General features: G+C 37.8%; 1 protein-coding gene across 1 annotated transcript in view; it reads right to left on the bottom strand.

The window, feature by feature from the left end:
- Nucleotides 1-15,739, bottom strand: part of LOC136866497 (dipeptidase 1-like) — an 852,481-nt gene that overhangs the window by 40,191 nt on the left and 796,551 nt on the right. The window contains exon 9 of the mRNA XM_067143524.2: nt 12,313-12,451. Coding sequence (XP_066999625.2) covers nt 12,313-12,451 — 139 coding nt within the window. The remainder of the gene's footprint in view (nt 1-12,312; nt 12,452-15,739) is intronic.

The raw sequence follows: 15,739 nt of genomic DNA, 5'->3' as shown, positions 1-15,739 counted from the left end.
CTACTATCAAATTTTAAGTTAAATAGTATGGAACACAGATATGTTTGTGTGACTTAACAGTGACAAGTTCAAATATTTACAGAAATTGACTGTTGATTAGTCACATGATATAATAGAACACAGGCTTGAACATTTTTGATTTAAGTATCAGTGCAACATCTTGCTTTTGTACATACTAGGAGCTAAATTCATTTTGTAAAGTCATTACATTCTGATTGAAACTTAGTGTGAGGTTAAAATTGAATAAAAATATATGCTAATGTGGACATTAAAATATTGTTAAAATGGGCATATAATCAAAAACAGTGGTATGTATGCCACACATGTCTAGTATAAAAACTCATTACACTGGTGCTGTTAGTGTGCAGTACAGCATATACACTGATTTGGAATAAATGGATTTGTATATATATCGTTCCATAGGGGTCGAAACTAGTCTTGAATATTTGTAATGTAAAATAAACTCGTATTGATAAGGTGGAGAATTGTATATATATTGTTTTTATGTAAAGTAATATCCATCAATACGGAAATGAAACTTATAAACAACAGTTGTTGTCTTTTAACGAAAAATGTCAATATCCAGACATTGTAAATTGCCAACAGACACGTTTTGTTATAATTGTGGACATTACATTGGATCTAAACAAGTGAAACATAAAACTGTGTCTAGTATGAAGTTCTGTGAGGCATACCATGCTTATTTCAGTGTGCATGTTCGAGACAAACATGTTTCATGGGCTCCCGATGCCACTTGTGGCAGCTGTCGGTCTACTTTAGAGGGTTGGCTACGTGGAACAAGAAAATGTATGCCATTTGCAATTCCCCGAATATGGGGAGAGCCTACAAATCATCACGACAACTGTTATTATTGTATGGTGGATATTACACATTACAAAAGTACAAAGAGCAGTAAAAATATTCCATATCCTAGCATACCATCATCTATTGCTCCAGTATCACATAGTGAAGAGCTGCCAATTCCATCACCACCAAAACAGAATATGCGTGAAAAGGGCGTAGAGACAAATTCAAGTGATGGCAGCAATTTGGAACCACAGCTCTTTACTCAGCTGAAATTGGATTACCTCGTTAGTGAGTTGCAACTAACTAAATCAAAGGCTGAACTTTTTGCATCACATCTGAAGCAATATAACTTGCTTGATAAATCCTGTAAAATAACAAAATATAGGCTAAGGCATGAGGATTTGAATGCTTCTACCAAATGTACGGAACTCTTTGTTTTTGTAGTGATGTTAATGGACTGTTTGAACACATTAAGATTCCTTATGAACTGGATCAATGGTGTCTATTTATAGATAGTTGAAGTAGAAGTTTCAAAGCTGTCCTGCTGCACAGTGGGAACAAGTTTCCTTCCAGTAGCTCATTCAGCACAACTTAAGGAGACTTATGAAAATATGAAGATGCACTTGGAAAAACTAAATTAGTACGGATGTTACAAATGGGATGTTTGTGGTGATTTTAAGATTTTGGGATTTCTTCTGGGGCTTCAAGGTGGCTACACCAAATATTCTTGCTTCCTTTGCCTGTGGAACAGCAGAGGGGATGATCAGCATTACATCAGGAGAGAATGGCCAACAAGAAAAGAACTTGTTCCGGGTGCACACAGTGTAAGAAATTAGCCCCTTCTGTCCAGGGAGAAGAGTCTGTTACTACCAATCTATATCAAACTTGGACTTGCTAAACAATTCATCAAAGGTTTACATAGCAACAGTGAGATTCTAAGCCTCATGAGACAAATGTTCCTCAAGTTATCTGAAGCAAAAATAAAAGGCAGAATTTTCACCAGACCTCAGATTCGTGTGATGTTACAATCAAAAGAACTTGTAGATGCAATGACTCTTGATGAATGAAATGTTTGGGATGCTTTTAGAATGGTAGTGCAACAGTTCTTGGGAAACAATAGAAGTGAGAATTACATGAAACTGATAGAGAATTTGATACAGAGTTATCATGTACTTGGATGTAGAATGTCAGTGAAAATGCACTATTTGTTTTCTCATACTGATTTCTTTAGGCCAAATTTAGGAGCTGTAAGTGAAGAACATGGAGAACGCTTTCACCAAGACATTCACTGCATGGAAATAAGGTATCGGGGATGTCAGGACTGTGCTATGATGGGAGACTATGTGTGGGGTATAGTACAAGTAGAGGGGTCAGAAGAACATAAGAGGAAAAGCTGTTCTAATGTACATTTTTGAATGTCACCATTGTTGTGTGAAGATTCAGTGTTATTCAATGTTTTTGCACTTATTCCCACAAATTCTTGAGGTACTGTATGATAGATTACTTCTATAGGACTCTAGTCATCTATATATATAAAATAGCTTGTCCTGACTGACTGACTGACTGATTCATCATCGCCGAGCCAAAACTACTGGACATAAAGAAATGAAATTTTGGGGATATATTCATATTATGATGTAGGTGCTCGCTAAGAGAGGATTTTTGGATATACCTTCGGTAAGGGGGTGAAAATGGGGGTGAAATTTTAAAATGACTATATCTCAAAACTTTAAAAGTTTACAGATGTAAAAATTGGTATCTAGAATCTTCTTTAAAAATAAGGAAACACGTATTTTTTTGTTTTCAGAAAATCCCAATATGAGGGATGAAAAAGGGTAAAAATGGGGGAAAATGGGTTGAATGCCTTTAATCAGGATACCGGTACTTATATCTCAGAAACTGAAGATATTACAGACCTGAAAATTGGTACTTTTGATCTCTTTTAAAAATAAAGAAGCACGTATTTTTTTGTATTTGGAAAATCCAAATATTGAGGGGTGAAAAGGGGGGGGTGATTTTTTTAAAATGAGTGTGTCTCATCTTAAAACTTTAAAATTTACAGATATAAAAATCGGTAGTTAGAATCTCCTCTAAAAATAAAGGAACACGTTTTTTTTTGTTTTCTGTAAATCCTAATAGGAGGGGTGTAAAAGGGTGAAGAATGGGTTGAATGCCTTAATTGAGGATACACATATCTCAGAAACTGAAGATATTACAGACCTGAAAATCGGTATTTGGGATCTACTTTAAAAATAAAGAAACACGTATTTTTTGTTTCTGGAAAATCCAAATATTGGGGGTGAAAAGGGGGGGTGAATTTTTAAAAATGAGTGTGTCTACATCTTAAAACTTTAAAATTTACAGATGTAAAAATTGGTAGTTAGAATCACCTCTAAAAATAAAGGAACACATATTTTTTTTGTTTCCTGTAAATCCCAATAGGAGGGGTGTAAAAGGGGGAAAAATGGGTTGAATGCCTTTAATGAGGATACATATATCTCAGAAACGAAAGATATTACAGAACTGAAAATTTGTATATGGGATCTCCTTTAAAAATAAAGAAACACGTATTTTTTAGTTTTTGGAAAATCCAATTAATGGCAGTTAAACAGGAGTGACAAATTGGGGTGAATTTTTTTGAAAGACTATATCTACAGAATATCTTGGAATCGTAAAATGTTACAGACGTAAAAAGTGGGTGTTTGGAATCTCCTGTAAATGTAAAGAAACATAGGTGATTTGTTTTTGGAAACTCCACTTAAGGGGAACTCAAAAGGGGTGAAATTTTGAAATGAGAATTTTTACAGTATATCTAAAAAACTTAACATGTTACAGAAGTGAAAAATGGTATTTTTTTTATCTCTATTTAACATAAAGAAACGTGTATTTTTAGTTTTCGGAAATATCACCTGGGTGGAGGGGGGGGGGGGGGGTAAAAGTGACTGAAAATGGTGTTGAATTCTTTTAATTAGGCTACTGATATATCAAAAATGCAGATTTTACAGACGTGAAATTTGATATTTTCAATCTGCTTTAAAAGTAAAAATACACGTATTCTCTAAAAATCCAATGAAGCGGGGGGGGGGGGGGGGTGAAAGAATTGAAAAATTAATTGGCTTAATTGTATGAGAATACATACATCTAATAAAAACTAAAGTTATTACAGATGTGAAAATTCGTATTTGGATCTCCTTTAAAAACAAAGAAAAACGCGTTTTGGGCGGGAAACCATCTTGGAGGGCGGGAGTGTAAAGGAGTTGAATTCCTTTCATGAGGACACATAAATCAAAAACTGAAGAAGTTAGAGTCGTGATAATTGGTATTTAGAAGATCCTTTACTATTAAAGAAACAAGTATTTTTTTCGGGAAAGTTCACTTAGGGGGGGGGGGGGGAGTAGTGTGAAATGAAGTGAAAAAAGTAAATTACTTTTATGGGGGATACTTATATCTCAAAACTGAAGGTAATAGACGTGAACATTGGTGTTTGGAATCTCCCTTAAACATAAAGAAACAAGCCTTCTTTTAATTTTTTTGTGGGGGGGGGGGGGGTGGCGGTAAATAAACTTAACGGCGGCGGGGTGTAGAAGGAGGTGAGACCAATTGATTTTACTGTTTTTAATGTACTTATAAGGATCCTCCGTTGCTCAGGCGGCACCGCTCCGGCCTCTCAAAGCTGGGTTCCGTGGTTCAAATCCCGGTCACTCCATGTGACATTCGTGCTGGACAAAACGGAGGCGGGATAGGCTTTTCTCCGGATACTCCGGTTTTCCCTGTCATCAGCCATTCCAGCAACACATAATAATAATAATAATAATAATAATAATAATAATAATAATAATAATAATAATAATAATAATAATAATAATGTTCCGGACCGTCGTCAAATGTGCGGACCGCGCTGGCAACGGCTCCTGGACGGGTAATGACTAAGAATGCAGTCCGGCCGCGGGTTCAGTGCCGCCAAATCACCCAATATGACACCACGCCGGATCTCCTGAAGGATTTTATCCATATTAAAAATGATTAACGGAAAAGATGGCAAAGATTTACGGACCCAACTGACCAGGAGGAATACCTGAGCCTAGCCCGGGAAGTACGAAATCGATTGTTGGAAAGGAATATTGAAAAATGGGAGGAAACGTGCTGTAAAATAATAGAAAACGAGTCAGATCGGGAATTTTGGAGGATTCTCGCAGAAAACGAGTCAGATCGCGAATTTCGGCGGATTATATATCTAAAACAATAAGAATTCAATTATAAATTTCAGTATAATACCGTAGCGAAGCACGGGTACCTTGCTAGTATTAAATAAGCATACAATATTAGTAGCTTTTAAGAAAATTGAAGCATTCATTATCATATCCAAAATATTGACACTTACAAAAAAATATATATTCATAATAAGCATCACCGAATTAAGCAATAAATGCACAGAAAATAAGATAAACAAAAACTTCATCAAATTGAACATTCTGGTGGAACAAATTTAGCTCTCCCTTTAGATTATTACTGTTGTTACTTTTTACCTTAAAAAAATCCTGCTCTAGTAATATTGGTTGTTTCCTTGTCCTACTTGATGTTCTTATTTCTGGTTGTTTAGCTTGCCCTCCTTCAGTTCGTCCTGATGGTGCTCCAACATTCAGCTTTTCTAGTAACACCTCTCCTCGTTCATCCAAGTGACTCCTAATGATGAGCTCAATGGTTACCTCACGAGTGAATTTTCCTTGAATACTCGGTGCTTTCTGGTATTCCTATCTCTGATGATTGGGGTAGAATTACATTAATCCCTTTCAGTTGATTTTCTTCTCCTGGGCATCCTTTTTTTAGTGGTAGCACTCACCTCAATTACTTCCTCAGCTTTTCTTACTTTTCATTACCTGCAAATGTTCTGCATCTTCCTCATCTTTATCGAACAGCAATGGTATGGCATTATTCATGATACCGGTAGTTGTTCCTGGGATCTCTGTTTTTTCCTTATCATATTACATAGCTGCTTTTTCCCTCTTCTGTTAAGATGCATGCCATGAATTGCAAAATATCCTCGATCCATATTGCCCATATCAATTATTTCTGTATTATGAAAGCATTTGACAATCTTCTGTAGCCGCCTGTTTGTATCATTAACTAACTTATTCACACAAGACCATTCTGTTACATCATGTCAATGTGGAATCTTACATAATATTACATTGGTGGTCTTTAATTTACAAAATGTTTTCTTCACCCCAGAAATCTCCAAAGGGCTATTTTCTGTCACTGTGCTAGTCATAAACTTAACCAGTAATAAACGACTTCACTGCACTCTCTGTTGTGAATAATGCAGCAGATACCATAAAGGAAATAATTTTTTTTCGTGAAAGTCCACTCCGAATGAAGCAACTTAACTCTTTTCTGTGAAACAATATAGTTCTCTAGTATAAAAGTATCAGGCTCTTTTCAGAAAACTTTTCCAATATTATGAAGGCTCTCAAAAATATTTCTAACTTCAGAAGTTTCAATTCCATGACACAACAACATGCACAGAACCTTCACTGTTCAGCATTGAACTCTGCCTTTATTGTTGCAATGCACATAATGGTAAAATACAGTGGCATTTTAGAACCGGTAACAAGCTCCCTTCAAGTGGAAGGACTAGAGCTCTTCAAGAACATATCTTGTTGCTACTGGACCTTTTAAAAAGTAACGATCAGATGCAATCACCCACTTACAAGGAATAATGGTAGATGCTGAGGACACAGCTTCTAATACCGGATTTGAAATAACGCTCCTACCCCGCGCTGCCAAGCAGCGTCACAGGGTGAACCACAGTGAATCTAGGCTTGAGGACTATTACTAAGTTTCAGTTTACATTCCCTATATGGACTCACTGATACAATCTCTAGAATCGTGTTTTGGAGAACAAAACAAGGCCACAGTGATGCTATATTCTCTCCAACCTTCGGTTATGAAAATGTTAAGAAAGTTGTTTCTAATGTCTACAAGATAGACGGGTTAATGGTGGACGCAGAATTGTGAACATGTGGCAAACCAAGGACTGTAAACCGGATATGAATTTCCTGGAACTTTTAAAACAAAGTAAGGACTTTTACCCAAGCCTAGGTGTTCGTTTTAGAAATTTGTATCTCCTTGCCTGCAATACTGTGCACAGCGGAGAGGAGTTTGGGCAGGCTTTGTAGGGTTAAATCTTGACTTAGATCAACAATGACAAACAATAGACTTAGTGGGCTTTGCATTCTGTCTTTGCACTGTAAAAGAGTGGCAGAGGACAAATAGAAGTTTATTAAAAATGTTCTCACATGATTTTCTAGAGAAGCTCCTAGAAGAGTGCAACTTCTTACCTGATTTTGATGTTTAAGGACATATTATGTAAGTTTTTCATTTAAAACATTTTTGTCAGGTTTAAGTGTGGTTTATGTCCATTTATACTGTACCAGTAAAATAGCCCGACTTTATGAATTAATTTTAAAGTTAGCATGAAGTTGTTCTCAGGGCAATACTGGGTGATTTCTAGCTAGGGCTTGGTACAGGAGGCAGGGTCCTATCTACAAGAAAATTTTAATTAGATTGAATAATAATTTTTTTATTCAGAAAGTACATTTCAAAGTGCACATCATCTTACTGTTGATAGTCGCTGTCTTCAACATTGCCTTTTGATGACCCGTGCTCCCAGTTCACCAGGCTGAACGATACTGGAACACGTTCTGCAAGTTGCCAATATTTCGTTGAGATAAGGCTGGAACACCCAGGTTGGTTTGATATGGGTTGGAGTCTCGAACTTTTTTCTGGACGGTCTCCAATGCTCTCTGACGATGTTGTGGGGTAATCACTCGTCACATAACTTACACGAGTGTCCAAATTTACACAGTACCCTGGCACTTTGGTAGAACAGCACTGTTTCATTTAATAGGGTTGGGATAAGCCGTCGAATTCACTCTTAATCTTGTAGATAGAATTTATAAGTTCAATAAAGATGAAGATGCGGGTAGCATCGAGATTGGAAGAAAATAAGCACAGTTCATTAATAGAAATAATGAAACTGAAAATTGTTCACGCACTTGGCACAGTTCGTGGTGTTTTCCACTAAATAAAGGAGCACTTGACATTGAAAGAAATGTATAACTCCTCTAGAGTTTATCAAAGACACTGCTGTCAGTCACACACAAATAATTTACACACTGTTCAGAAGAAATAATACACAATTTTGTTTGAATTGGATAAAGAACATAGTTTGAGTTCGGAGTGAAACCTTGGTGTCGTAGCACACGATTATGGTAATCACTTGCATTAACATTCACGTGAAAGTTCGAACACTTTCATTAACTCCCTTGTTCATAAATGAAATTATGCTGACTGAGATTTAACAAAATGTCACAGTTAATAGTATAATGTAGTAGTGTCACACTGAAATTAATATGTGTTCAGAGATTAAGTTCTGCTGACTGAGATTTAAAGAGAATAAATATCACAGTTCCTAGTATATCGCAGTAGTGTCACATTTAAATTAATATTGATTCAGAGACTAATTTTCACACAGGTAACGTGGTAATAAACTCAGTTCCACAAGAACGAAAGTCAGTTATATCGAGAAGTTTCTACATGCGCACTGAATATAAGTTCAACTCAGCTATTGTCACCTAAGTCCAATATACGACTTGTCATAATCAGAGTTCCAATAAGCGCACAGATTATAAGTTCAACTTGATTGATAGACTCAATGTCCATTTTTGTTATACATTAGAGTTCACACGCGCACAATTTATAAGTTCAACACGACTTTCAGAGCTTAAGTCCCACACGAAGACTTCGAATATTCAATGATAACCTCTGTCAGCACTTCGACAAACACTGCAGCATGGAGAGTTAGGCTGGACACCCAGCTATGACTGATCGGGTCTAGTGAGCTCAGCTTATATTCAGTTTGGGGCTCCTACGTCATCATTTAACGTGATCTCTTTGAGGCTGATTATCTCGCGAATCCCTCGACGGATTTACTTGAGATTCACAATTTGAAACGTTTATGTTATCCTCTTCAAAATGACATATCGCTCAAGTCGCTGTAATTACTATTATAGGACTTTTGAAATTTCTTCAATCGAATGTTCGTGAAGGCGTGACGTTCATATCCAGAACATACCAAGCCATGCAGGCTACACGTGGCGTCAGGCGGGTAAGTCTACCCTGTCCCTGCAGCTACATCACACACACAGCTGTCACTGGCTCGCCTGTTCGCTCCTCCGAAGGTAAACAAACCAAGTTTGCTCTGAACGTCTTGCGTGATGATGAAGTACAATTACTCATCAAAAAATATGGCATGTACAGGTCATAACTGGTACAAAACAAATAATGGATAATATTTGTCAAGCGTTAGATATGTTTTGATTTAATGAATGTGTGCACTAGAAATCGTATTACAGAACCAAGCCTTAATTTCCATTTATATTCATAACGCTAAATCATTACAAATGTTTTGATTCATAATTATTTCTTTTTCTTCTCACTTAAAGTATACAGAACATTTGCCTAGCCAGTGCTTTTTACCACTGCATTGAAACTAAATGTGTGAGGAAATAAAATGAACATTACAAAGTTTGTCACTTCTTACAAGTGTTTCATTATTCTAACAAGAGCACCTGCAAAGTATTCATGATTGGCTGTGAAGAAGAGGAAAAATGTGGTGATTCACTGTAATGGTGAGTACAAACTAGATTTATTAAAGAACATTTGGAAACATTAGTTTTAAGTAACTGACAAATTATTCCACTGTGTATGCTATTCAAATTGTTAGCCAAGTTGAGTTTTAGGGATATTTCTACAATTTAATTTAACATAGTCATTTGGGGTTATCTCAAAATATATGTAGATGTTTAGAAAATCGGACAACTGGGTTAACATTGCCATTTTTATGGACGGCTTGATTTCTAATTTTTGGAACTAAAAAATGATCATTTTACTATTTCTAACCATTTTAAGAAACTAATCTTTTGACAATGAATCATAGAAGAGGAAAAGCAAATTTTTATGGTCAAAATTTCTGAACTAAAGGCAAAATATACATCCATTCTGGCCATAAATTAGTCAACAGTTTCACAGCAATGAGATGCATGCATTTAACGAAGCAAGTAAGAAATACAACGAAAAATAGTGGGGGGTTTCGTTTCACCATCATCATCATCATCATCATCATCATCATCATCATCATCATCATCATCTAGGTAGAAAATGAAATGGAAATAATATTTCTTTATAGTAGGAGGGAAAGTTGATCTGGAAAAGTGTTAATGTGCCCCCCCCCCCCAGAAAAATAACTAATACAACACGTTAGGTTGCACTCTTGTATGTGACTGTGATTCTTCACTTAACTTTCATTCACTCTGCTGATGGGCCGAGTGTGAGACAGATACAACTGACCAGTGTCGTGAAGGACCAGAATGACTCTTTGCTAGTTTTAATTTTAGCAGAAAAATCGGCTTCGGTCGCTTCCTTCCCCATGCCTTTCTTCCTCAACTCGCTCATAGCTCACTGCTTGCTTGTATTAAAAAATTCAAACCCACTAAAGAAATGAATAGACCCACAATTAGTATTTCCATCCAAAATATTTAAAGGTGTGGGGAGGGGATCTTTTATTCAATCTTGGACCATCATATTGACCTCAAAAAAATAATTTCAATGCTAATTTTATAAGGGGTTTAGTGAATCCATGAACACATAAGATGAGCTGCATCTACCATGAATGAGCAGTAACGAGAACTTATTGAACTTGCAGCCATACGTAACATGTGATTCATACCTCTCTTCTGATTAGGTAACTGACACCATGTGCAATGCCGAAGTATCATGGGTTGGGGTTTAGATATTACAAGTGCGGTAACAACATTATTTCTAATAAGGCGTGCACTTGCATTATTTTTGGTGCAAACTTCGGAAAAAAGAAAAGTGCGTACATATGGTATACCGTTATTACACTTTTACTGACCCGATTAGAAAACCCTACATTTTTGACCAAAAATGTTTTACATACGATGTGATTTGCCAGTCAGTGACGTTTATCTTTTGGATTTTATCTAGGAAAAAACAGCGTTAGTCCTGATCGTGGATTACCGTTATTACTGTGGAGCATGTTATGGGTAAAAACAAGATACTTTCAAGAATCAGTTAGAATAGAACATCTCTTTATTGCCCACCCTAGTATACACCATCGGCTTACAGTCAATAAAGGCAGCGAAACACATAGAAAAAAATCTACTATATATCTCTTAAAACTACTTAACTACATACTGTAACTAATTTGGTGGCGCCTGCACAGGCGGAATACCAGACCATGAGCTGCACCATCCTTCACTATTCTACTACCTACAACTAACTAACAGAAAAAGAGATAACTGGCTGTTCGTGGTATCCCCTGATAAGGAGAGAGCCCCTCCCGCACATGATACCACTATCCGCCACACCCGTAGGTCAGATGTCATCCCCACCTAAACCTCGTTGGCAATGTGCTTCCCTCCCATTTTTTGCGTGACCAATCACAGAAGCGGAAACCAGTCTATCATGCGACCCGTCACGCTCTTATCTACTGTCCCGCCTGCTAATCCGAGTCGTCTTACATACACAAGAATCAGTTGGATTTCTACTAACCACCGGTGTATCTAGGGCGATGCAGTAGGGTATGTGCCCTGGGTGCGAATGACAAAAGGTGAACAATTGTTGAAAAAATATGAGTTGAAGAAAATTAATTTTGACATAACATGATAGGAATTGAATTTTTTTAAATATTCAAAAGTAGGGAGGAAATGTTAAATCTGAAGTTATCGTCAGCTCTGCAGTGAATACAAGAATATACTGACTGTACCGATTGAATCTAATACCGTAAGTCTTTTTTGTACAAGATAAGCCACGAGATTATTCACACATAAAACAAACGCAATCCAAATAATATCAAAGCCGTCATGATGTTAAAACATGCTTCCTTAGCCAGCAAGGTCTCTAGACCTCTCAGCCGGCGAGAACATTTGGGACCACATTGGACGACAACTTAGGCTAGCGGCAACTGCGGTAGATTAGGAGAGTCAGTCGCGCCAGTACATTTCTCAGGAGAACATCCGACATCTGTACGTTTCCATGCCTGAGCGTATCGCCACCTGTGTAAGTACTAAGTGCATCCTCAAGTGTTTGTTATCCTGCAATAACTGCTTGGTATGCTGCAATAGTTTGATGTTTTCTTCATACTAATATGTCCTGTGTTTCAGTCCTGCGTTGGCTCCATAATGGTGCGCTTTTTTGTTTGGTTTTGCAATCGAGTGTGTAATACACATTGGCGTTTCTATGTTTTCTTTGTTTTTATATGTTACCTGATGCTAGGAGTAAATATTTTGTGCCTAACGTGGAAGTCAACAAATGTTTGACCTTTTATAATAGGTCTATGTTTGCGATTAGGACTCATACTATAGTGATATAGAGCACGGCTGCTCACAATGGTCCCACAAGAATACATAGAATAATTTCACATACCCTCTCCACTTCTCTGAAAACTCGTATGAGATTGAGCCCCGCCAGTTTCTGTAGGTCTCCTTCTGTCCAGTGCCCTGAGCCCAGAAGCTCGGCTAGCAGGTGAGGGTACCGCGACACGTCTTCCAGGCCAAGGGGTGTTCTGAAAACATACATACGCTGTGAAAAATAGAGCATACGAACATTTTTTCATAAACAAATATGACTTACTTATATCATCGTGTGCAGTTTCTTTTTCATGACACAAGAGGCAACTGACGAGAACTTCAAAAGTTCTGGGTCAAAACTTTACATTCCTAGATAATTAACTATTTTCTTCCTCTCGTGATCTCTCCTCACAAAAGGTTGGCGACCATCATGGAGTATTTTTTCCCTTTTTTTGCCTTTCTCGTAACAGATTTGCTGTATTGTAGAAGTCGAAACATTCTCCGAGGTCCTGCACTCAGGGCAATCTTACCGCGCAAGTTGACTTCGGTTTTCGGGTCCCTTAGCCGTGAGATTGTATTCGGGAAATGGTGGATTCGAGCCCCATTGCTGGCAGCCCTGGCGATGGTCTTCCGTGGTTTCCCATTTTCTTTTCTAATTAAAGCCACTTCATCCCAATCACAGAACTTTCCCATGCTTGCGTCGCCGGAAACATCCCATGTGTTACTGCGATGTTAAACAAATTAACAAAATCGGAACATGTGACCGAAATTAGCTGTTTTTCTGTAGATGTTTTGCAGAATGTTAAAGATCATTCAAAAACTACAGCAATTGAAAGAACATTAAAAAATATTATTGTTGTTATTATTGTCGAACACTTTAGTGAGAATGCATCTAAAAGAGAGGGTGTTTAAAGAAAACTAGATTTAATAGTTGGAATAAAGCAACAGAAAGGTTCAAGACCCACCAGAGTAGTAAAGCTAACACATTTTGTACATTAGCGTCATGTTCAAATATTCAGAATGGAAATAAAATCAAAATATTAGTACAGATGTCATCTATCTCATTTTCAGTGATGCAGGCTTCTTTTAGGATGGCTTCGGTCCTGAATTTTGGAAGGTACAATCCAACTATGCCGTCTATAACATCAGGTCTAGAATCTCTAATAAAACCTTAAATACACCAGAAAAGTCTGTAAATCCATCAAATATTAAATATTATGTAATAACCCCTGCAGGCATCCAGGAACAAGTCGGTGAAGTCGGATCTGGAACAACCGGGGATTCTGCATGAGTCCATACATGGCCGACCACAGTTTCGGCAAGCCATCCAGCGGGGAATTTTTTCCAACGTCACTTACCAGTAGGAAGAACACAGGGACCAGCAGACCTATGTGGACGGAGGAAAGAAACCTGGCTCACAGCCAGAAAATAAACGAGTACTGGAAGAGGAGAAAATAGAAGGCCAAAGTGACGAGATGATACAAGCCCGTGGTCCTCAGTAGGCCCAAACGACAAAGAAAGAAAGAAAGAAAGAAAGAAAGAAAGAAAGAAAGAAAGAAAGAAAAGTGGTACGAGGGCTGGAACGGGGTCGACTCCGCCTCGGGAGGTCAACTGAGTAGAGGGGGGTTCGATTCCAACCTCAGCCATCCTCGAAGCAGTTTTCCGTGGTTTTCCAGGCAAACGCCGGGATGGTGCCTAACTGAACGCCACAGCCGCTTCCTTCCTTCTTACTTGTCTATCCCTTCCAATCTTCCCATCCCTCCACAAGACCCCTGTTCAGATAGCAGGTGAGACCACGTGGGCGAGGTACTGGTCATCCTCCTCAGCTGTATCACCCTGGCTGAAAGTCTCACGCTTCAGGACATTGCCCTTGAGACGGTAGAGGTGGAATTCCTCGCTGAGTCCGAGGGAAAAGCCAACCCTGGATGCTAAACGGATTACGAAATAATAATATAATAATAATTGTACATGGAGGTACACCTCAACCCCGCACATTTAAAAGAAGCGCCTTAAGGAAATCTGTCTATCAAACAAAACGTGAAACAGCTAGTGCATAAAGTTGGGACATTAATCGGAAGATGCCACTCATAAATAACAGAGTAATGTGTTATTTTGAAGTTGCCTAAACTGACTGGATTTATTTGTTTTGGTTTACGTCAAGAAGTTTGAACTTTTCTCCATAGATCTTATTACAAAAACTGAGGTAATGCACTCTGGTGTAAGGTAGAAGAATTAGTGATTTAAAGAAGTTTTATGTTCATAGGTTTTCACAACTAAACTAACTTTCATTTATTTCAATATTTCAAGGTTTGCAACACTTCCTTCTCATTCCGCCAGCTTTGGAATCTGGCCAATCAGAAATTTTCTGTAATTATTTTCCAGCCAATAATAGGCTTCTTGTACCTTTTGGATTATCCAATAAAATGAGAGGGTATGTCCGGATTTAGTCCTGAGCCTTCTCGAAACATCCCCTCGGGTATATAAGCTGCGACTTTTCAAGCTACCTTGTCTTATTGATCGTCGACTTACTGAGTGTGTGTCTTAAGATAGGAGGTGGGGTGCCTCATTCTTCGGCAGGCAGTGCACCAGCCCCGGTAATGGCCACCACTTTTCTATCGCTGTAGCTATCTACGCCAACTTATCCGAGGGGAAGGTTCTAAGCTTTAACTGTGTAACAGTGTGATTTCTAAAATGTAAATTACTTCTTGCTAATGTAAAACATAAAGTCCTTAACTGTAAATAGGGGATAGAGAGTGCGTTACCCTCTTGAATTCCCCTTCAATTTATCTCGAGGTGACTACGATTTTGTAACTGTTTCTCTTTCTGTAAAGCATTGAATTAACCTTTCATTCTAGTCACCTCAGTAGCTTGGGATTAGTCTCTGTATCATCGGGCCGCGAGCCCAATTAGGGTTTTATACTTGGTTTTCTAGGAGCGCAAGTGTACGCCTCCATACATTTTGTGTTTGGGCCAGTAATTTAAGCTGTTCTTCTTTCTACGAAGGCCCAGTAGTTTGGGTAATAGATAACCCTGTGTACAAACATTGTAAATTGTAGGTTCGGCCTAGAGAGGCCAGATTGTAAGATTTTTGTGTAATGTTGCCTTGAGTAGGCTGTAAGAAATCGGGAGCCGGTCTTCTTTGTTGAATTCAGAGAGCTTGTAAACTCTTTCTGGTTTTTGTGTGATACTATTAGTGCCTTTGGAAGGCCGTAAATTTGTAACGGTTGGAGCAAAGTGCTCTGGAATTGGGATATTTCTGTCCTTGTCTAAATAACACAACATTTGCGAGGTTGTAAAGTTGTAAATTAGGGGCTTAAAGTCAAAAGTGTTAAATTCCCTATTCTGGGGTTTTCTATTTTTATATCAAAATTGTCATTGTACTTGATGCACTGTTGTTAAGTTTGATTTTCTGAAAATAAATATAACCTTTATTTCAAAGTTTTAAAAGAATATTTGATATTGTGGATATATCCATTCAAGCCCACACCTTCTTTCTCCTCTCT

This window comes from Anabrus simplex, chromosome 3 (assembly GCF_040414725.1).
Source record: "Anabrus simplex isolate iqAnaSimp1 chromosome 3, ASM4041472v1, whole genome shotgun sequence".
In the NCBI taxonomy this organism is placed as follows: domain Eukaryota; kingdom Metazoa; phylum Arthropoda; class Insecta; order Orthoptera; family Tettigoniidae; genus Anabrus; species Anabrus simplex.
The sequence above is the reverse complement of the archived record's forward strand: the minus strand, read 5'-3'. Positions and strand labels throughout refer to the sequence as shown.